This window comes from Arvicanthis niloticus, chromosome 17 (assembly GCF_011762505.2).
Source record: "Arvicanthis niloticus isolate mArvNil1 chromosome 17, mArvNil1.pat.X, whole genome shotgun sequence".
In the NCBI taxonomy this organism is placed as follows: domain Eukaryota; kingdom Metazoa; phylum Chordata; class Mammalia; order Rodentia; family Muridae; genus Arvicanthis; species Arvicanthis niloticus.
This window is the reverse complement of record NC_047674.1, coordinates 58803505-58825679: the sequence shown is the minus strand read 5'-3', so window position 1 is coordinate 58825679 and position 22175 is coordinate 58803505. Positions and strand designations below refer to the sequence as shown.

The following is a 22175-nucleotide window of genomic DNA, read 5'->3' as shown; positions in this document are numbered from 1 at the left end:
GCTAAACAAAAGCTTTAGCATCCAAAACGAGCATTCAAGTTCACACACTAAATGATTCTGCCAAAAATGGGTATAAGACCAGAGAAAGCCTGCAAGATGATGGAAGCAGCTGTCCTGAGCGCGCTCCCTGTTGTCACGTGATCAGGGCCTGCCCAGGGTGCCCCTCCCTTGAGCACTCTGCCCACAGAGAGCCTTTGCGCTGTTACTAAGGGCCTCCACACTTCCTTTCTGTAGAAAATGAGAAACAAAGACTGGAAGTAAGAAACAGCAGTGTGATGGCAAAAACTGCACAGAAAACGCGAAGTTGTAGACATTCAGTCACAACGAACATCCCACCCAAAACTTGGTTCACGCCTTACAGGGTACCTACATTAATAGCAGCATTCAGTACTTAGTGGCATCAGTAGCAATGATAATGTCAGCACAAACAAAATTTAAGCTATATTCATATGCTCTGCTTAAGGATATCACGTATAAAATTGTTATAAAGATTTTACATATTGGCATTAAATTGGAGTTTAGTCCGTGGTGATGCCAGTTAATGTGTCATGCACATATGTGCACATGCATGTGTATCTGAAATTCCATGCACATATGTGCGCATGCATGTGCATCTGAAGCCTTCCATTGACGTCATCATGTTTTTAGTTTTTATATTACTTTGTCTATAAGAAGTATTAGGTTTCATATGATTAATATTTAAGGTTTACTAGAGTATTCAGTTTACCTTCTATGAGAATATCTCATTTAAAATTACATTCTTCTCTTTTTAATGTAGACTGTCACACATGATTTAAAGAAAAGGAGACATCAAGTCATTAACATGTTGAAAATGTATCTTAATGCCAGGAGACATGCCCACTTCCAGAATGGAAATGAATGTTATTTTATATATCTCTTAATTGTACTGTTTTATTGTTCTAAACAAATATGATTTCAATATTGCTTTGATAACAAGCTTTAGTCTGTTGTAATTCTAACTGATGGCAGGCAAATGAGTCAGAGAATCTCTTAATGCTTTAGTTTAAATTTTCTGAGAAACCAAGCCAAATGACTATAGAAATATAAAGTTGTATCTCTAAGGAAATGTCAAGTATTAATATCACAGTAAGTGAGAAAGGAAGCACATGAAGACTAGTTCCCCAGTTAGAAGGAGACAGCGGAGCTTTTCAGCACCGTAGTGGAGGGAGCATGGGTATCACGGAGGCACTCTGAAACCATCCCAATCCTAAAAGAAATTGCCCTTGTTTGTTGTTTTATAGCTCTTCTGGTTTGTTTGTGGCTCATTATTCTCATGTGAACCCCCACCAACCCCCCAAAAACAAAATAACAACAAAAACTTATATTAACAACAAAAATTCCTGCCAGTTCCTACTTACATAAAAGATCGGATAAAGAAAAGGGCCAAAAGAAGCATTCACAGAGATAGAAGGCACTTTACTTTGTGATCTTCCTCTGTTTACTGGTAAAATCTAAACAATACCTGAAGTCCTGGCGATTTTCCCACCTAAAACAAGAGCTCTGAGATGATGCCTGTGGTGAAACCTGTGGTGCTTTCGGTGACGAATGTATCCTTCACTTTGTGTTGATGAGCGCTCCTCCAGCTCTGGCCTTGCTGCTGGATTCCCACAGACCGTGTGTCCTCACTGACACCTACAGCCACAGCAGCCTGTCTGCAGGCTGGTGTTATAGAGAAGCATCTACCCAGTGACAGCCTTTTCAATGTACTCTGATGAAAAGTTCAAAGGTTGCCTTGAAATGGTTGCTTGTAAAGATGGAAATGTGGCTTTTCTAGGATAAGTAATTTGTAATTCTAAAGGGAGGTTGTGTCATCCAGATGGATGCATATGTAACTTAATGTAGTTTATGCGTCTACTGAGGAAAGGAAAATCAGCAGAGCTGCTGTCCCCTTGTCTTCCTAGCAATAGTTATCTTGAGCATTAAAATGAGAAATCTATATAGCAAAATGGGTAACTGGTATAGACTTGAAAATGTACAGAAGATGAGCCTACCATTTATCAACTTAGTGAATGGTATTATGAAAGCTTGGATTGTGACCATTTCATTTCTACTTAAAGCGTTCTGTATTATGTGGTCCTTTTCACAAATTTTATTTTGGTTCTAGGAGAACATTTCTGTGTTCTGTTGACAGAAATGCTGTCATGACATGGTGTGACCCTGCTACAAATCAGAGTGCATTAAGTGGCCAGAACATTGAGGGATGCTATTTAGTTTAAAAATAATTTTTACTAAAATATATGTGTCTAATTCTGTATATTATTATATATGTTAATCATATTATTTTATATTATATAGTATATTAATTATTAATGTATTTATATGTATTAGTAAAATATTTATATGTATTAGTAAAATGTATATATAGTTGTTATATACATATATTATAGAAAAGCTGAAGAAGCAAGCCTATGAAGTCATAGACAGTACAGGAAATCTGGTGACTTTTAAAAGACTTGCTTTCTTTTGTTTAGTAACCTCAAAATAGCCTTCAGACACTGCTGTCTCCAGGGATTATTCTGACAGCTGTGACTGTGGTCATTGTCGAACACTGTCACCCCAGAAATAGAAGAGCTGAAGATCCAGTGTCTGCGTGCCCACTCTTGGTGGTGTCTCCTCTTGTGCTCCTTTTCTTCCTTGTCTGGGTCACTCAAACCTGCTCTCCCATCCCTGTTTTTTTTTTCTGTATGCTTATCTGGGACTTTTTTGTTTGAACACTGCTTTATTATAAGCATTTACTAAGGTTCCAATTTAATAAAATATTGCCTATAATAAAGGGATGTAGTTCACAGATGCATTTGAAAATACATGTGGTAAGTTTGAAATATTTTCACTGGTAACTGGGTAGTCTACTTAGGACTTTCTTATGAATTTCCTTTAAAGTTTAATCTAAAATATGTTTTACACTGGAAGAAATCAGTAAGACTAATATTTGTAATGTCATAAAATCTGCTCAGAAAAAAATCCCCAGTATAGTAGAAACTAGAAGTAGGAACTTATGAGCTTTTCCTGTAGTAAAAACAGACACAAAATCTCCACTGAAGCATCCTTTTAAAGAAATTGCTTACTTTAAAAATAAGTCACATATTTCTCTAAGCTTTAACTGTATTTTCTGTTCTTTCCTTTTAATAATTTGATAAACTATTACATTAAGTATGAAGGGCAAAAGGTTGTTTATTTTCCTTTTATCATATCTAATTATTTTTTCTTATGAAATCTAGGCGACGTAGTTACAGGAAGCGATGCTCAGGTTTCTGTTCCTGTCCAGGCTCTAACTGACCTCCAAGGTACAGTTGCCACCTCCCTATCCGTCATCTGTCTATCATGTCTTTCATCTATCTGTTTGTCCTCTCTCTTTCTCTCTCTCTCTCTCTCTCTCTCTCTCTCTCTCTCTCTCTCTCTCTCTCTCTCTCCCTCTCCCCCCCCTCTCTCTGGCTCTCTCTTATTTGTTGGCATGTGCTGCCCCACCCCATACTGGCCACTTTCAGTGGCACAACCCTCTCCCAAACCCATAGTTTCTGTTTCTACCCTCCATTCAGCCCACTGGTCTACTACCATAGTTTGGCCACTAAGTGGCACTGTTGTGTAAAGCAAAAGTTCCCTCTCAGGTCCTACTTTGGTGGCATCAGGCTCCATTGTGGATTTTCTCTTCACAGTGAACAATCTTTTTCTTTGCTAAATATGATTCAACCTGTGTTTGAGGTCGGTCATCTGCACTGTTATGTTCTGTAGGGTGGCTGGCACAAGGAGAGACTTTTGTTACTGTGTAAGTTCTCCGTAACAGTATTTGACAGATTTGTTATAAGATTGGTTTCCTTGCTGTGGCTACCCATATCTCACCTAAAAAATCACCATCTGTCTTTTTCACAACCTGTTTTTGAAATATTTTAAGTATTGCCTTCATAGTAAAAATTTTGTCATACAATTTAATCAGTGCAACAAATCACCATAAATAGTGAGTGATAATTTGTAAGCTTTTGAGTTTACAATCAAAAGCTAACATTTTAATATTATCCATGAGTTTAGCTTAAGAAATAAAAGGTTATCCATTTTCAGTACTTCCTGTGGTATTTTAAACATAAATATTTAAAATTACATCATCAATATTTTTCTTTGTACCTTTTAGCTAAAATATACCATAAAGAGAATATTTATGTTACATGGAAGTTTAGACTTAAAGATTCTTTCATTCAAATTCAGGCTAAAATGAGAACAATACAATAGCAATTAAACCTGATATCATGTTTGGCTTAATGTAAAATATTCATCTGCATATAGTAAACTAATTATATTTATATTAAAATACTAACCATCATTTTCCTTTTATTGAGATTTTGTATTCAACAATATTTATCCAACAAGCTTAACTACCTGCTGCATGGCAAGCTGGTTTTGTTGGTGTCATGGTTCCCCACAGTGTCCCTCCCTTCTTGGATGTTACTCTTGCTGTGGATGACCAGTCAGGACAACTCAGTTAGGACTCATCCTCTCTCTGGATGCATTTAGAGCCCCTTTGCCCCCACGCTCTGACAGAGAGTGTGTCAGTCCAGTAGGGAAGGCTCCAGCCACCATGTGATGAAACTGGGGCAGAGGGAACAGGAGCTGACCTGCATCTCCTGTACTAGATAAGTCACTGTTTCCCTTGGCTCACTCACTGCGCAGTGCAGCAGGGAGAAGAGGAGGGAGTAAGCAGAGAAGTCAGTGCCGACAGCTGGACGCCTTCCGTCTGCTGAACAGGAGCACAATAATAAGAGGTGAAGTGCACTGTGAATGTCAGACTTTCGGGGGCCACCAACTCCATTCAGTCACACACGAGGTGACTGTGTGGATTTTTAAAAGAAAAATAGGAATGTCAATAGCTTCATGATTTTGGGGCAATAAACAATTTTTAGAAAATGATTGGAAAGCTTTCTTTCATATTTTGCATGGTGGATTGCAATCACAAAAAGAAAACTTGTTACTGCAAAATTTGTTTTTGGAAGATTTAATTTCATATAAATCCTTTATATCAGTTTAGATTTTTACATTGCCATAAATATCTTGAAGGATTTTATCTCTCTGTATATTAATATATACATACACTTAACACCCAGAGAGACTACATTACAGTACTTGTTAGGTTGTTTCAAGTTTAAAAGGAGAGAGTGTCCATGGCCAGATTGCCACTGCTCACAGCCTTAAGGTCAAAGCAAAGTAACATCCAGCAGATCCAGTTACCTAAAGGAACAAATGCAAAGGTGGAGGTACCCTCCCTCCCTCTCCCATCCCCCCCCCCCCCACTGCACACCCCCAGCAGGTTTCATATGGCTGCTTCTAGGGGAAGAAATTGAGGAGGAAAATGGGAGTCGCCTTAATTTAACAAGAGCTCACATGTCTGTAGATGACTCCTCTTGGGTACCATCAAGAACATGTTAGCAGAAATATCCAACACGTAGAGGAAGCAGAAAACTGGTGGGGCGAGGAGGAGGCCGAGTTGGGTGAGCAGACCACACAAGGGTAAGAGACAGCTTCTCCTCCTGGGCACAACAGAAGAGAAGAGATTTTAAAACAAACAAGTGTCTTTAAAAGATGCTGTGTCAGCTACTCTACCTAATGTTGACAGTACTGAGTGATGGTCCTGAGGTAAACAGAAAGCTGCATTGTGTTCAGCTTAATTGTTATAAGACAAACAAATGACTTAGCTTGAAAGTGTGATTTTTATGGAATACTTTCTTTAAAAAAAAGATAATTACATAAATGATTATCCTGGTTGAGGTTTGCTTGGTTAGTTGGTTGGTTGGTTGATTTTTGGTTTCCGGGTTTGTTTTCTTTCGTTTTTCTCAACTTAACAAAGAAAAAGTTATATGAAAAGAGGAATCTCAGTTGAGAAAATGCTTCCATCAGATTGCCTGTAGGAGGTCTGTGGTGGTTTTTTTTGACCGATGATTGAGGTAAGGTGGGCTCAGCCATCCCTGGGCAAGTGGCCCTGAGTTGTGTAAAAAAGGAGGCTGAGCAAGCCATGCAGAGCAAGACAGTAAGCACCATTCTTCTGCAGCTCTGCTTCAGTTCCTGCCTCTAGGTACCTAACCTGAGTTCCATTCTCACTTCTCGGTGATGGAGTATGTGTTGTCAGCTGAAATTAAGTCCTTCCTCCCCACGTTGCTTTTGGTTGTGATGTTTTATTGCATTGTGATAACTAAGACAGAAATTGGTACCACATCCATGTATTACATTGACAATCCTAACCATGTTAAACCATATTATGGGCGGGATTTTGGGAGGACTTTGGAACTCTGGGCTGTAAAAGCCACCAAGCTCTCAGAGCTCAATGGGCTGGCTGCTGTTGTGGAAACTTGGGAGACAACGCTAAAGCGGTGTGAGGAATAGCAACCTGGTGTGTGACACTTCAGAGGGAGCTAGACACTCCAACAGGGTCCTATGTGTGATTATTTCAAGTAGGAATCTGTAGTTCTGGTCCATTTGAGCTGAAGAATCATGATTAAGAAGAGACCATAATCACTAAAATGAACCCTTTGGCTTTGCTCATTCAATCGATACTTGTCAGATGGGGCTGAAGAATCAGCTGTGATTAAGATGAGACCAGAATTACTGAAGCAAAGTCTCTGGGAAGTGACCCTCCAAGGTCAGCAAAAAAGATGCTGTGGTCCAGAACAGGCCAAAACTGTATCTTATACTTGCAGATGAACTATATAATTGTGCAAAAAAAAAGACTCCCGGGCAATACTAGGTTTGAAGGCAAAAGGGTCATGGAGAGCAAGTGAGATTTGGTGACTGTGCAGCCTCTCTTGCAGCTAGAAGCCCTGGGAGTGAAGTTGAGGTTTGGCACCTTGTCTAGAGAAAGTCTATAAAGAGAGTTGTCTTAGTTAGGGTTTTACTGCTGTGAACAGACACCATAACCAAGGCAAGTCTTACAAAAAGACAACATATAATTAGGGCTGGCTTACAGGTTCAGAGGTTCAGTCCATTATCATCAAGGCAGAGGGACATAGCAGCATCCAGTCAGATAGAACAAGGGTATTAAAGCCCACACCCACAGTGCCACACCCACTCCAACAGGGCCACACCTTCTAATAGTGCTATTCCCTGAGCCAAGTATATACAAACCATCACAAGAGCCTAGGAGTGGTGAGCGGTGAGCGGTGAGTGGTGAATGAACGTGCAGCCCAGTGGCAGTGGAGACCCAGCATATTGGGTATACCCATACTAATGGACAACTACTAAGATGTGGCGCTGCCTGCGTCCTTTGGTGCCCAGAGGATCATGACTTCCAGGCATCAGTCATTATGCTACTAGAGCTTGGTTTTGCTTTGATTTCATTGTGAATATTTCCTGGTTCTTCCCTCTTTGCTTTAGAAACATATTAACTTCTTTTTTGATTTTATACACGCCACAGCTAAAAGGCTTTCTGTATATTTTAGAGAGGCTTGGAACTTGAGAGAGACTTTGGATATTTTAAAGAAAGTGAACATTTAAAGTATTTGAATTTTAAAAGAAGATGGAACTTTGAAAAGTTGACATATTTTATATTATGATATTAATATCAATGACCCATCTTAGGGACAAATGAGAAAGAAAAGATTGTAGCTTAACAGTCTTTGTGTGTCAAGTTGGCAAAGGGTCAGTTGTGCTGGCTAGGGTTTTTTGTCAATTTGACAAGCTAGAGTCATCTGAGAGGATCAGACCTCAACTGAGAAAATGCTTTCATGAGATCTGCCTGTAGGCAAATTTGCCCTGTAGTGCTTTTCCTTATTACCCCTGGGGAGACTATCTAACTCAGCAAGGCATGCAAAGCAAGCCAGCAAGAAGCTTGCTTTGTTTGTTTGTTTGTTTGGGGGCAGAGTCTCACTCTGTAGCTTTGGCTGGCCTCAAACTCCCCTATGTAGATCAGGTTGGCTTAGAACTCACAGAGATCAGCTTGCCTCTGCTTCTGGAGAGCAGGGATTAAAGGCATGAGCCACACGCCAGAGTTTGGTCATTGTATTTGACCATAACTGTAGCAACCCTAAGTCACTTGTTGCAGTTGTCTTTTGCCTACACTGTTGTCACTGTTTCCTGAGAACGGGTCAGAATTGTGCCTTTTTTTTTTTTTAAACAAATCTACTTTTATTTATTTATTCTCTATTAGTTTGAATCCAGGATGGGTACAACATCACACGGATTCTTGTGTCCTATAGCCTTTGCAGAAAGGTTGCTTCAGAATTTGACACAATCCATTCCACTGTTTCCATGGGCCCAAGTTACTTTTCCCCAGATCACTTGGGTTTTATTTCATTTGCTGCCAGGAGTCACTGTATTGTGCTTTGCTTTATACACATAAGCACATCTCTTACCTAAGTAGAACTCAATTTCATCTCAGGTATAAATGCCTTCAGTTTGAAGAAGAGCCATGTGCTCTGGTTTCGGAGACCTTACTTGTAACCAACAAAAATGACCTTGCAGCACAGCCTTCCAGACCCACTTGCCTTCTTTAGAAGTCCTGTTCCCAGCAGGCCTCCACAGGTGCTGAGATGGTGGAAAGAATGCCTTTTTTTTTCCCCAAAAGGCATCACTCTATCCCATGTTTCCTTAATTCTAGGCCATGTTTCTTACAGACTACATGACAGAGGTCTTAATAGGGAGACAGCTTTGCCCAGCATGGGCTCTACAGTCCAGCCAGGGTCCAAATCCTAGCTGTTTCATGACCTTGCTAGATAAGCTGGGCTATTTACTGAACCTCTTGTTTATAATGAGAGAAGAAGAGCAACCACTTGCATTACTTGTGTTACCTGTCATCTGTACCTGCTCCAGTAGTGATGATGGTAGAAGCCTCAAATACCTTGCTGGTTTTCAGAATCCAACTATGAAGGAGCCTGTGTTCAAGGCAAACTACAGTGATAGCTAACACCTCTATACTTAACTGTTCTGATCTTCTAGACACTTTTATTTCAAACGAGTACTCAGGCCATCCGTGCTTTACTTCTTTACTCAGGCTAGAGCAAGGGTATTCCAGGGTCTTTAGGTATAACCTACTTCCACTCACTCTCCTGGCATCAAGAGAAATGCCTATAATGAATGCCCTCTGTGCCACTCTGTGCACAAGGCAACAAGCTGTTCTGGGATAGCAAACAAATGCCTCCAGTGTTCTCCTGTATAAAGTCAAACCAGAGACAAGTGCTTCTAGGCACTTCTTTCCACTCTCTGAGCTGTCTTTCTCACCACAGTCCCCTCAGTATCCTAGCCCCTTGACTGTGTTGCTTTAGTATTTCTATCTCTCATGCCTAGACTCAGGTCTACTGGTGTTCAGCCTGTCTGTTTAAGAATATACTCTAGCTCCTGTTCATCTCATTGAGGAAAGAAACCCACAAAAATAGTACTCATAAGACATAGCAGGAGCACAAGATATACTATTTCTTCATCCTCTGACGTTTCTTCCAAGGCATTTGCCAGCAGAGGTTCCTAAGAGGTGCTTGACAAATTAACTTCCATTGTCCTGGAGTCGAGGGGACACAGCCAATTTGCTTTGTGTGTTGATAGGAAAAGAGGATGAAAAAGGACAGAATATATCCAGACATGGTTCTGTCTGATCCAAATAATGCCTTTATGTGAAGTTAGAACAGAACACGTCTTCTATGCAGGCATAGAGGATTCTAGGGCATCCACTCAATAAGCAGAACATAGTCTGGATTTCAGGGCACCACAGCCATCTGCTTCGTATCTAATGCAGTACACTGGTCCATACAGCTCTAGAACATCGAATGGCTTATAACTACATGCTGAGAATACCTAGCCCTTGGTCGAGTGAGGGCTGGGGATTTACCCCAGCAGGCCATGCCAGTACTGTCATTCTTTCTAAAAACTCTTCAGCCCAAGGCAACACTGCTCCGAAGAAATGGTTTTCAGAAGATCTCTGGAGGGAACTTGGTACAAAAACTGTTTTCTAAACGCTGGCATTTCTACAATAACAAAAATATTATCAAGCTAGTTTACATAGCTAAGGAGGAAAGTAAAACATTATATACAGAGGTTTAACACCACAAATCTGTTTGACTTATGCTAGCACACACACACAGAGTCACACACACCACAAGTTCTTGAGCTAATGAATTAATCTTCTTGAGCCTCAGTCTTGACTTCTATTGAGCTTCTCATGAATGGTTAGGATTGGATGGAAACCACCCACAATTGATCCAATCCATCAGTTGGATGGTTATCAGCACCACAGTCCAGTTATAGTCACAGTGTCTGTACAATATCTAGCTCCTCTTCGTGACTTATTACTCAGGCAGTGTGAGTATAAGAAAGGTAGGAGGAAGGTGCTCAGTGCTCCTCTTACACATTTGAGATCTAGAAACAAAACATTTTTTAGTTTTATTATCATTTATCCATGAAAATCATTGATTGATACGAAATCGGTAACTTAATAAGATTTTGTTCTTTTTATAATTAATTCTTTTTATATATAATACTTATATAAGTGTTATGGATTATAATGAAATATACTTTATTATGTTATATATTCCTTATGAATGGATTCGATATATATGGTTATGCAATGTAAACCATGTGCCTTCTTTCTGAAAGTATTCAAGGCAACTAACATTTTACAAAATATGATATAACTTTACAACTCTTCCATTTTGGAAGAAAATAAGCTATAATAATCCACAAATACTAACGTGTTCTAAGGGTATAATAAAATTTAAATTATCCTATCTGGAATTTAGATTAACTAAGATTTTGAACTATAATGTCAAGTATTGAGAGTCTAGAGAACAGAAGTAGAGTTAATAATCAAAAAAGAGTAATAAGGAAAATTTCCCAAAGCTAAAGGAACTTACTAACATGGAGATTGAAAACAGTTAACAAGCAGAATGAAAATACAGCATGCCCATCCCTAGAGGCCCCCAGGTAACTTGGAAGAACTTGCATGAGGTAGAAGGGTTCCAGATAGGAACCAAGAAGGAGGTTTGTATAGAAGAGGACCATCAAGCAATAACAAATTTAACATGTTGGATTTTGTTGGTTATTTGTTTGTTTGTGGTTAAAGTTTTACAAGGCAGTTGTTTTGAATTAGGGTCAAATGTAATGGTAAAGTAGAGAATGGTGCATGTAAGAATTCAGGCCTGCCAGCAGTCCACTTTCCTCTTGTTAATACAAAACAACTCTTACCTCAAGAGGGATAAGAGAAAGTTTACTCTGGAGCCAAATATGAACAATCACAGCCTGGGAACACAGACTTATGTTACCTCAAATTCCATGTTCTGATGCATCCCTGGATTCATCCAGTTTCATGGAGTTTTCATAGAAAGAGAACAAAGAAAACCATAAATCAAGGTGTTTTCCAAATACACTGGTGGAAACATTAAGTAGGTAGCTATGGCAAAGTGGAGAAATCTCAGCTGTAGGCCTCAAATGCTGTCTGACCTTAGGTTTCTGTTTAGTAGAAACTGGGTTTTGTTAAGTTAATATATATTCTAAGAGGCTTTTATCTACTAGTCCAAGGATGTTAAATATGACACAGAGAATGGCTGTTGATGAAGCTAAGGAAGCCCAAGATAAGTTATAACTAGGCTGTGCACCTGCAACATTCCAGCCTCCCTATATCTGCTTCTACAACGTTCCCACTTCTCTCTATCATGAAGCCTTAACCAATCGATCAATGTTTGAACACTTAGCTTCTTCCCAGTCTTGTTCACTCTTTCCATTCCCGAGTACTTCTTTATTATACACGTATATTCTTCATCACTTACAAAAGTAGAATTAATCTTCTAGATGAAATGATAAGGAAATGACAAGTGAGCGATGATGCCTTCTTCAAAAAAAATGCCAAGTACCAACCTGAAAGATAAAATGATACTTAGAAGAAATGTAATTATTAGTACACACACACACACACAAGATTTAAAATAATAAAAATAAATCTTTTAAAACAGTAAAGTAATTCTATATTCAATAAATCTGATCACGCATGAGTGAAAGAAAAATTCTAGAATAAACCAAATAAGAATTGTAGAACTAAAAATACAGAAGATGAGTTGGGTTGTTTGTTGAAACTTTGGACAAAGTTTTTTTCTGATGACAAAGAATTACAACAGATCTAGTGATTTAGAATTTCTGTGTATTAATCTGTGTACTGTATAATCTGGTGATTATACAGGTAAGAAGTCTGGCACAAGTCTCACTGTGAGAAATCCCTGGGGCCAGAAAATCCAGGAAAGTCTGTTTCCTTGTGGATCTGCAATAGTGGCAGTATTCAACCCCTGTGACTACAGGATAAAAGGCCCTTGCCTGCTGTCAACCAGTGACTGTTCCCAGCTTGTAAAAGGTGTCTTATCTCTAGATCCTACCCTAGTTTTTTCAGTATGGAAAATGCCAGGTCAAGGCCCACCTAAGCTCCTGCTTCTCATTTGCTTCAGATACACCCAAGAAACTGTGAAGTCTCTGAGTTGCTCCTCTCCCTCCCTCATTTACTTTTAGGACCCACGGTTAGACTGCTCATCAGTGACAGGCTAAAATATCCTATCCACAAAACCCTGACCATAATCAGAGCTGCAAAACCTCTCGCCATGTTAGTTGTAGTCAAAGGTCCTGGAAGTAAAGGAAATAGAGATTATTCTGACCACCATATGCATGATACATGACGTGTTTTCTTGTTTAAGGAAGAACGTAACCCTCAGGCAGACATACAAAGTCTTAATAGAGGAGTAAGCAGAAAATTCAAAGTCATTGTAATAGTGTCTTTAAAAAGCCACTTCCCCAGCCTGGCATGCCTTTGATCCGAGCACTCAGGAGTCAGAAATAGGCAGCCAGCCTGGTCTACATTGTGAGGTCTAAAACAACCAAGGATACATGGAGAAACCCTGTCTGGAAAAAGCATTAACAAAAGACAAAAAGCTACTCCCCACAAAGCTATCAAGAGGTAGGTGATCCAAACTTTGATGGCACAGATAAATTCTATTATATAAATTTGCCAAAGGTAGATCCTTTGCCTTTTTTACATTTTCTTTTGTGATATCAGGCTATGAATAAAATGCTTTGAGCTCTTAAATTTATCTTCTGTGTGATGGGCTTTTAAAAGTATATTCAGTCAGAGTTGATCAAACATCCCAATTGTTCATGCTAGATCTTCCAGCCTTTCCAAAGCCATCAAATCTGCTGAAGTAGCAGAAGGGCAATGAGCAATTCCTGAAGGAAAGAGGAAAGCCACGCCTTCCTAGTAAAGACATAGACTGTGCCCATGTCCACACCCATCCACAGCTAGGAAACAGCCTCCTAAGCAGGACATGAGGATGGAAACCATACAAATAAAACACACACACAACATACGTACTCTTATCTGTCTCTGTCTCTGTCTGTGTCTCTGTCTCTCTGTCTCTCTCTCTCTCTCTCTCTCTGTCTCTCTCTCTCTCACACACACACACACACACAGAGAGAGAGAGAGAGAGAGAGACAATTTCCAGAATTTTAGGAGAACATCCTTTAATCAGTTTTAAAAGGCAAAATAAATAAGGATAATTTACATAAAAGCTTCATATACCCTTTAAAAACATCTTAAAAACTCAGCCTTACTAGTTACCAAGAGACTTCAAAAAAGGACAATAAAGTCTACCCTTTATGCTGTTAACCAGATAAATAAATATGAATAGGTAAATGTATATAGCTCTGTGTGATGATACATAGTCTCACATGTGTGCAAAATATGTCCAATCTCTGCAAAGATGATAGGCATTAAAAATTGTCAGTGGCTTTTAAAGTTTTAAAAGTCTAAAAAAAGAAAAAAAAAGTCTAAAAGAAGGCAATTTGGAATCACTTGTCTACATTTAAAATGTGCTTATAGTAGAACACAGTGGCATACGCTGTCATTTCAGCACTTAGGAAGCTGCAGCAGGAGTGCTAACACAAGACTGAGGCCAGAATGACCTTTGTAGTAAATGCCAGACTACCCAGAGCTACAGAGCAAGCACTCTCTCAGAGCCGGGCATTGTTATAAACAAATAAACCAAAAAGATTTTAAATAAAATAAAATGCACATACAGACTTAGGCGTTGCATTCATATAAATCTACTTTATAGAAGTGGCACTTCTCTCTCTCTCTCTCTCTCTCTCTCTCTCTGTGTGTGTGTGTGTGTGTGTGTGTGTGTGTGTGTGTGTGTGTGTGTGTGTGTGTGTCTTTTGGAAACAAGATTTCTCTGTGTAGCAGCTTGGCTGTCCTGGAACTCACTTTGTAGTCCAGGCTGGCCTTGAAATGACAGGTCATCCAGCATCTGCCTCCAGTTGCTGGGGTTAAGGATGTGTACCATCATCACCAGGCTTTTCCAGTATGTTCGTCAGTCAGTCAGTTTGTTTGAAATAGCAACTTTCTAAAATACTGGTTACCATTATCTTTATAAAGGCCAAGGATTCGACGACAATAAGCTATATTCACATGTAGTTAAAGCAGTCAGAAGATTGTCTCTGAAAAAGCTTCCCCAGCAGACTTCACTATATAAATGTGTTCAAAATAGGAAGCCATGTGTAATAACTATAATACTAGAATAACTAGAATAGAAATTAGAAAAGAATAGTTATATAATAATAACTAGAATAGAAAGTGCCTTGTTGTCATTGCTGCTTCAAACTCTTGTAGGCATTTGTAAGGTGGGCTTTATATGTAAGACAGGCGGACTTTCCAGACAAGCCCAGAAGCAAGCCACAGAGGGGAGCTTTGAGGACACTGAGACCTCTGAAAGTATTTCTCTATAAATGCAGCAAGAGCCCAGGGACAGCCCCAAAAAATCAAAATCAACTTTTCCAGATCTCTAGAATTTAAGAAAAGTTTACAACAATCAGAAAAGCCTTTATTTGAGGAAAAGGCTGACTCACCTAACAGTGCCCTTTGTAGCTGTGTAACTTGTAACATGTGTCCACCCACCTTCATAGCAGCCTTGAACAGCCGCGCCCTCAGAGCTTCTACAAGAGGAACAGAGTGCATGTGGAGTGACCTAAAAACCATGGTCCCACAAGTGAATTATTACTGTTGAATTTGTCAACAACTCTCTTAAAAGGCCCTGTATTCGTGAGGTTTGTCTTCATTGACCATGTGCAGGGCTTGCTATATTCAAGACCCTATCAGAAGGTGTCTGTGGAAGACAAGTGTTCACAGTCCTTAAACACTGCAACTGCCCAAGGCTATGGTACCAGTTAGAAAAATAGATGCTGGCTGAAAGATTAACAAGAAGGTCAGAGGTCAAAATCCAAAAATTTAAATTTTTAAATGACTTAAATTTAAGGATAGGATGTCGACAATGGGCTCTCAAAAGTTATAACATATTCTGGAAGGCCACAGGTATGAGCACTGTTGTGTTTCTGTCCAGGAAAGGATTGAGACATAGACTCTCATCTCTGGATAAACTTAAGCCTCTGAATGAGTAGCAGAAAGGCTACAACAGTTACAAACTGCCTGCTGGGATAGTCACAGTGCATCCCAACACTCACAGAACCCTGACAAGGATTGAATACTGACTCAATACATGTAAGAAAAGAAAATTGTGTCTATTTATAGACAACTAAAGTAACCAAGCAAAAGCTGTAGTGACCACACAAAATGAAAATAGACTTTAGAATTATTTGAATAAAGTCACTAATACAACAGATAGCAAGATAAGTGGATTCAGGAGGTAGAGTGGATGGGGTCTGGTTTCCATAGTAGCCACTTTATATTGTGTCTAATTGTCAATAGAAATTGTTAGGCATGCAGAACATAAAGCAGGGAAATATGGCTCATACCTGTGTAAAAGCAGTCAGTGAGCTGTCTGACATTAGACTTGCAAGAAAAAGACCTTACTACTATAAAGGTGCTCAACCACTGTGCGGACAAAGTGAATGGAAACAGTGTATCACCAAAGAGAACGTCATAAATAAGAGAGTTTTGAAGAATCAGATATTTAGGAGTTGAAAAATACAACTAGAGAGAAATTTTTTACTTCTGAAGTTCAACATTAGATTTGTACTGACAGAATAGGGACTCAGAATATGTGTCAATTGAAAGTATCCACTTGGCAGATGAGAAGACAAAGTGAAGATACATGAGTGGAAGTCAAAACCATACAGGGCGCCATTAGTAATAACAACGAATACACAGTGGGAACCCAGAAAACAGGGGAGAGAGTGAAAGGCAGAGTGAAATGACAGAATAGTCCATAATTTTATGAAAAACACTCATCTGTACATTAAAATAGGTCAAGTAGCTTAAACTCAGAGTTTCACAGATAGACACATGATAGCCAACTCTCAGTAGTGCTGAGATACACTTCAGATGAAAGAGCTCCTGCCTTTCTGCACAAAATTATTCATTTGATCCCAGCACCAAATAACTGACATGGTGCCTGTGGTGGTTTGTATTTGCTGGTCCCAGGGAGTGGCACTACTAAAAAGAAGGTGTGGCCGTATTGGAGTAGGTGTGTCACTGTGTGGGGGGGCTTTAAGAACCTCATCCTAGCTGCCTGGAAGTCAGTATTCTCCTAGTAGCCTTCAGGTGAAGATGTAGAACTCTCAGCTCCTCCTGCACCACATCTGCTTGGATGCTGCCATGCTCCCACCTTGATGATAATGGACTGAATCTCTGAACCTGTAAGCCAGACCCAATTGAACGGTGTTGCCTTTGTCATGGTATCTGTTCACAGCAATAAAATTGTTGCTAAAACAGTACCATAACATGAAGCAGGAGGATCAAAAGTTCAAAGTCTTCCTTGCCTATAGACCAAGTTCAAGGCCAGCCTGGGCCAAATGAGGTCCTGTCTCACAAAAGAAAATGTACTAAACTTCCATGCACCAAAGAAAATCATTGTGACCTCTGAGTGTTTTCTTAGATTTGAGCACAGATAAAAAAAATAAGTAGACGAAATTTCAAACAATAACTTGAGTTTCAAATGACAACATACAGAAGGTGAAAACAATACCCAGAAGTAAAAATGCTTTCAAATCATCTATCTGGTAAAGGACATGTGGCCAGACTATGGAAAGCGCCCAACAGTATAAAGGCATATACTTCAATTTCTACAGAATGTAAACAGTTTGAGAAATGGTTCTCCAAAGAAGATATGCTTTAAAGCACTACTGTGGTCAGAATAAGATACTCCTTCCTACCCAGTGAGGAATTCAGTAAAAAGGCAGCTGCTGAGGATGTGGAGGAATGGAGATTGCTGCACTGCTAATAGGAGTGTAAACAGTGTGCTGGCTTTAGGATGAGCCTTGTGAGGCGAGTGTGGTGGTGTAAGTACCAGCCCTTCCTGTGCCAAGGTTAACTGATAGGGCCAGTGAGAAATGCATCTCAACCATGACAACTTGGAAGCGTCACAGCAAGACTAAGGCTACGTCACGCTTATTGCACACAATCAAACTTTTTAAACTCTTATCAGAAATAGGATATAATGGAGGCTGCCGAGATTATTATAACAGTAGTTCTCAGGATATAATGACATCTGCCAGCTATAAAGGGCACCCAGTAGTAATGTCTAAGACTAATTGTCCTATCAAACTTGTAGATGCTTCATTGACTTCTAGGGAATATGGACAATCATAATGTGGCCTGAATGTTTCACTGCCTGAGGGAGTGTCCCCATTTCTGCCGAACTGAAAGGCACACAGGAGCCGTGAACTCTAACCTGAAAAGCCTCTGGAGACAAGCTAGACCAGGCCAACTCCATGATTCCCTGCATGGTGGCACATACTTGGAATCCTGTCATTCTGGATCATAGGTTTAAGGCTAGACTGGTCTACATAGTGAATCTAAGGACAGCCTGGGCCAAAGAGGGGAACTTTGACTCTGGCAAAGTGGAAAGATAGGGGAGAGGAGGGAAGGAGCCACCACAGAGTGTGACCTCTGGGAGGATGAGGGAGAGGAGGGAAGGAGTCACCACAGAGTGTGACCTCTGGGAGGATGAGGAGAGGAGGGAAGGAGCACCACAGAGTGTGACCTCTGGGAGGATGAGGAGAGGAGGGAAGGAGCCACCACAGAGTGTGACCTCTGGAGGATGAGGGAGAGGAGGGAAGGAGCCACCACAGAGTGTGACCTCTGGGAGGATGAGGGAGAGGAGGGAAGGAGCACCACAGAGTGTGACCTCTGGAGGATGAGGAGAGGAGGGAAGGAGCACCACAGAGTGTGACCTCTGGAGGATGAGGAGAGGAGGGAAGGAGCACCACAGAGTGTGACCTCTGGAGGATGAGGAGAGGAGGGAAGGAGCACCACAGAGTGTGACCTCTGGAGGATGAGGGAGAGGAGGGAAGGAGCACCACAGAGTGTGACCTCTGGAGGATGAGGGAGAGGAGGGAAGGAGCACCACGGAGTGTGACCTCTGGAGGATGAGGGAGAGGAGGGAAGGAGCACCACGGAGTGTGACCTCTGGGAGGATGAGGAGAGGAGGGAAGGAGCACCACAGAGTGTGACCTCTGGGAGGATGAGGAGAGGAGGGAAGGAGCACCACAGAGTGTGACCTCTGGAGGATGAGGGAGAGGAGGGAAGGAGCACCACAGAGTGTGACCTCTGGAGGATGAGGGAGAGGAGGGAAGGAGCCACCACAGAGTGTGACCTCTGGAGGATGAGGGAGAGGAGGGAAGGAGTCACCACAGAGTGTGGCCTCTGGAGGATGAGGGAGAGGAGGGAAGGAGTCACCACAGAGTGTGACCTCTGGAGGATGAGGGAGAGGAGGGAAGGAGTCACCACAGAGTGTGACCTCTGGGAGGATGAGGAGAGGCGGGAAGGAGCCACCACAGAGTGTGACCTCTGGAGGATGAGGGAGAGGAGGGAAGGAGTCACCACAGAGTGTGGCCTCTTGGTAACTAACTGAAGGAACTGGAAACATCTACACATGTTCACAGCATCATTCTGCCTAACAGCCAAGAAATGAATATAAGCTGTTAATGAGCTGACTAGTGTTAACCCAAATGTGGTCTGAAACATTTAAAGAATGCCATACTGCTGCAGCATGAACCAGCCTTGAGAACACAGTGGTCACAAAAGGCCAAGTGTGCTGTAATTTCCAAGGATGATGCTCATGATGAAGATCTCAGTGTGGGGTTATGTAATCATTTTTAAATTGCTGATGATACTTACAAAACACTGAATTGTACACTTTAAAATGCATATGTTATGACATATGAATATATGAACTTCATGATGAATATATGATGTTCATATATTCATATGTCATAACATAAAGTTATTTCTTAGAAAGCAGCTTTCACATCTAGATGTTGTTGGTTATGATTTTTAAAATAAAATTAATAGACAGTTCCCTGAATCTTTTTCTATCCAGATAGATCATAGTCTGTGGGGTTTTGCCATAAAAAAAAATAACCCAGTGAAAGTAAGTCCTAAAGCCCTGGAAGTGGATAGGAGATATGGAAGCAAAGAGAAGGGAAGGTCAGGGTGAGGTAGGGCACAATGTTCTGTTTTAGGCCTAAAGTCAGTACGAGACGCTTCTAGGGCTAAGAGAGCCTGCTTTCTCTGCCCTTTTCTAGCTCAGAGAATCTTATACTGAACTTAAAATTACAGTATTGCTCATTACACTCTTAGTTGTTGAGGTGGAATTAGAAACAAAAACAAAACAAACAAACAAACAAAAAAAAAGGCTTATGAAGAAAACCGTGATGCAAAAGGACAAGGATTGGGCAGAGGGGGTGTTGTCAAAGCAGAACACAGACCAACAGAAGTTTCCTATGAGAGGACCTCTGCATGGAAATGGGGAGTTCCTGCTACCAGCACCATATGGGAACCGCCTCAGGAAGAGCATGCATTCTGTTTAAACACTGAACAGATCACAGATAATCTGGGAAGCGGGGGCATCATCACTCCTCTTGGCTTGTCATTCACCCTTTGCCTCCAGGTGACACCCACTGTGTATCCCTGGTATTTGATACAAAGGAAGCTGCAGAGGAAAATGGCTATTCTGACATCAGGAGCAGAGAAGACTCAGGTCGATAACTGCTAGTCCAGCTATAACTCAGCAGTGCCTTTTGTACCTAGTCATCCAGGAGATGCCGTGTGGAGGAACACCTATTAATGATGTACTTAGTGCTGCGTGTCCCTGATGCCATCACTCTGGTCAGGGCACAGACCTAGGAAAGGCACTATGAAACAGCACTTTAGCCCACTTGAAGATTCTGTGATAGGCTTGGGGATGCCCGATAGCTCTCCACACTTATGGCAAAGAAAGACGCTCTTTGAAAACTCTTGCTGAAAGCACTACAGTTTTGAATGGTATTCATATACAGTATAGTAGCTTCTGCTTCCTCAGTTAAGTAGTCATCCTACTGCTGAAAGAAAATTCAGCTACTGAAAATTAACCCTTCATGACAGAAAATTAGAATCTTTTTAGGCCTTCCTAAAACATGTATGGACTACGTAGCATACATTACATATAGAAAACTATACTGGTACTTCATTGTTTTAAAAATAGCATCTTTATGTTAACATTGTGAGAAAGTGATTTCATAGCTAATGATGATTTATTAAAGCGAGTTATAGTCAGTGGCTTAGTGATGGTCTGGTGTTTAATTACTGCTACTTAATTTTCTTATAGGGCAAAGTTCGAAAACCATCAGTTCATCTCCAAGCATCGAGAGTTTGCCTGGGGGAAGAGAATCCACTGGCTCCCCACCTTCATCTGCTACTAAAAGGGATTCCTTCTTCAGCAACATCGCACGTTCCCGCTCACACAGCAAAACTATGGGCAGGAAAGAATCTGTAAGTGTCTAAGGACAGCTTGTCTTCAGTCTGTCGGTTTTCCTTGGAGGAGAGCGCCTCTCACGCCCAGTTTTATAAAGCTCATTAAGCTTTTACAAACTAGAACTCACTATTTTTTTAAAAGTATGCTAGTGTTATTATTATCATTTAGCAATATCTTAAAACCGAGATCTTTGTTATCTGAGGAAAACAGAAACATCCGTTCAAAGTAAGTGGAATATTTTCCAAGTCCTTCATTTATCTCTTTATGAAAGTTGCCATATTTCAAGACCTAGCTCAGCACTGGTCATTACAGGCTCTGCTGTGCAGATGCTCACTACTGAATCACACCTACAAAGAAAAGGAAGCACTACGCCAGGACAGGAAGGCTCCTTCTGCCCTCAGCCATCTTCACCAGCTGTACAGTTCCGTGTCACCATCCTTCTAAATGTAATAAACTATGTGTTGTTGATGAGAGGCCATGACACTGGGAAAGCAATACAAGATAATCTCTGCATTTTAAAGTAGTACCAGAAAAATACAACAGTTTCCCTTTTGATGTTAAAAACTATGTGAACTACATTTTTATTATGATGAGGGCTTTTGTTTGGTTGGTTTTAAAGATACAGCCATTTTTATTTTATGTGTTTGAGTTTTTGCTTGTATTGCATATATGATCCCTGTGTATGTGCCTGGTGCCCACAGAGAGAGGCCTGTCAGGTTCCCTGGAACTAGAGTTACAGCTAGTCTTAAGCCACTGTGTAGGCACTGGGAACAGAACCTGGGTCCTCTGCAAGAGCAAGAACCAGTGCTCTTAACCACTGAGCCACCACTCAGCCCCTCTATTGTGGTGTTTTCAATAATCCTTGAAATTATATAAAGTGTATAGACTACTTTAATAATCTAGTCTTAATCTGAATTTTTTATTTTTTATTTTTGAGATTATAATTGAATCATTCCACCATTCCATTTCCTCCTGCCAAATCATCCTAGATACCCATCCTTGCTCTCTTTTAAGTTCATGGCCTGTTTTTTCATTAATAGTTGCTGTCTTAGTTAGTGTTTCATTGCTGTGAAGAGATATCATGACCATGGAAACTCTTATAAAGGAGAATATTTAATTGGAGCTAGCTTACAGGTGCAAGAGTTTACTCCATTATTGTCCTGGTGGGAAGCATGGTGCATAGAACTATATTTCTTTTCTCTGCCTAACAGAAAACTGGAACTTTAGTTCTCTGAAAAATATAAAGTAATATCTCTAGACTAAGAGAATTCAGACACAGTCCATGTAGGGCTATGCTATGGACAGGGAATGATAATTGTGTTCAAATACTAAATAGAGGAACTCCCACCTCATACTCCTCCACTTAGTTCCCAATGTATGAGCACGTGCACACGTACACCACAAACATTCTGCCTTTAGGAGTTCTCCAAAGAAGCAACCAGATACTGTGACAGTGGTCCCAGCCGTCAATAG

General features: G+C 40.5%; 1 protein-coding gene across 6 annotated transcripts in view; it reads left to right on the top strand.

The window, feature by feature from the left end:
• Tbc1d5 (TBC1 domain family member 5) overlaps positions 1-22175 on the top strand; it is a 469862-nt gene that overhangs the window by 388490 nt on the left and 59197 nt on the right. For 5 of the 6 annotated variants that reach the window (XM_076915391.1, XM_076915393.1, XM_076915394.1 and 2 more), the window contains 2 exons: positions 3240-3305; positions 20556-20719. In XM_076915391.1, coding sequence (XP_076771506.1) covers positions 3240-3305; positions 20556-20719 — 230 coding nt within the window. The remainder of the gene's footprint in view (positions 1-3239; positions 3306-20555; positions 20720-22175) is intronic. The other variant, XM_076915395.1, reaches the window with a different exon arrangement.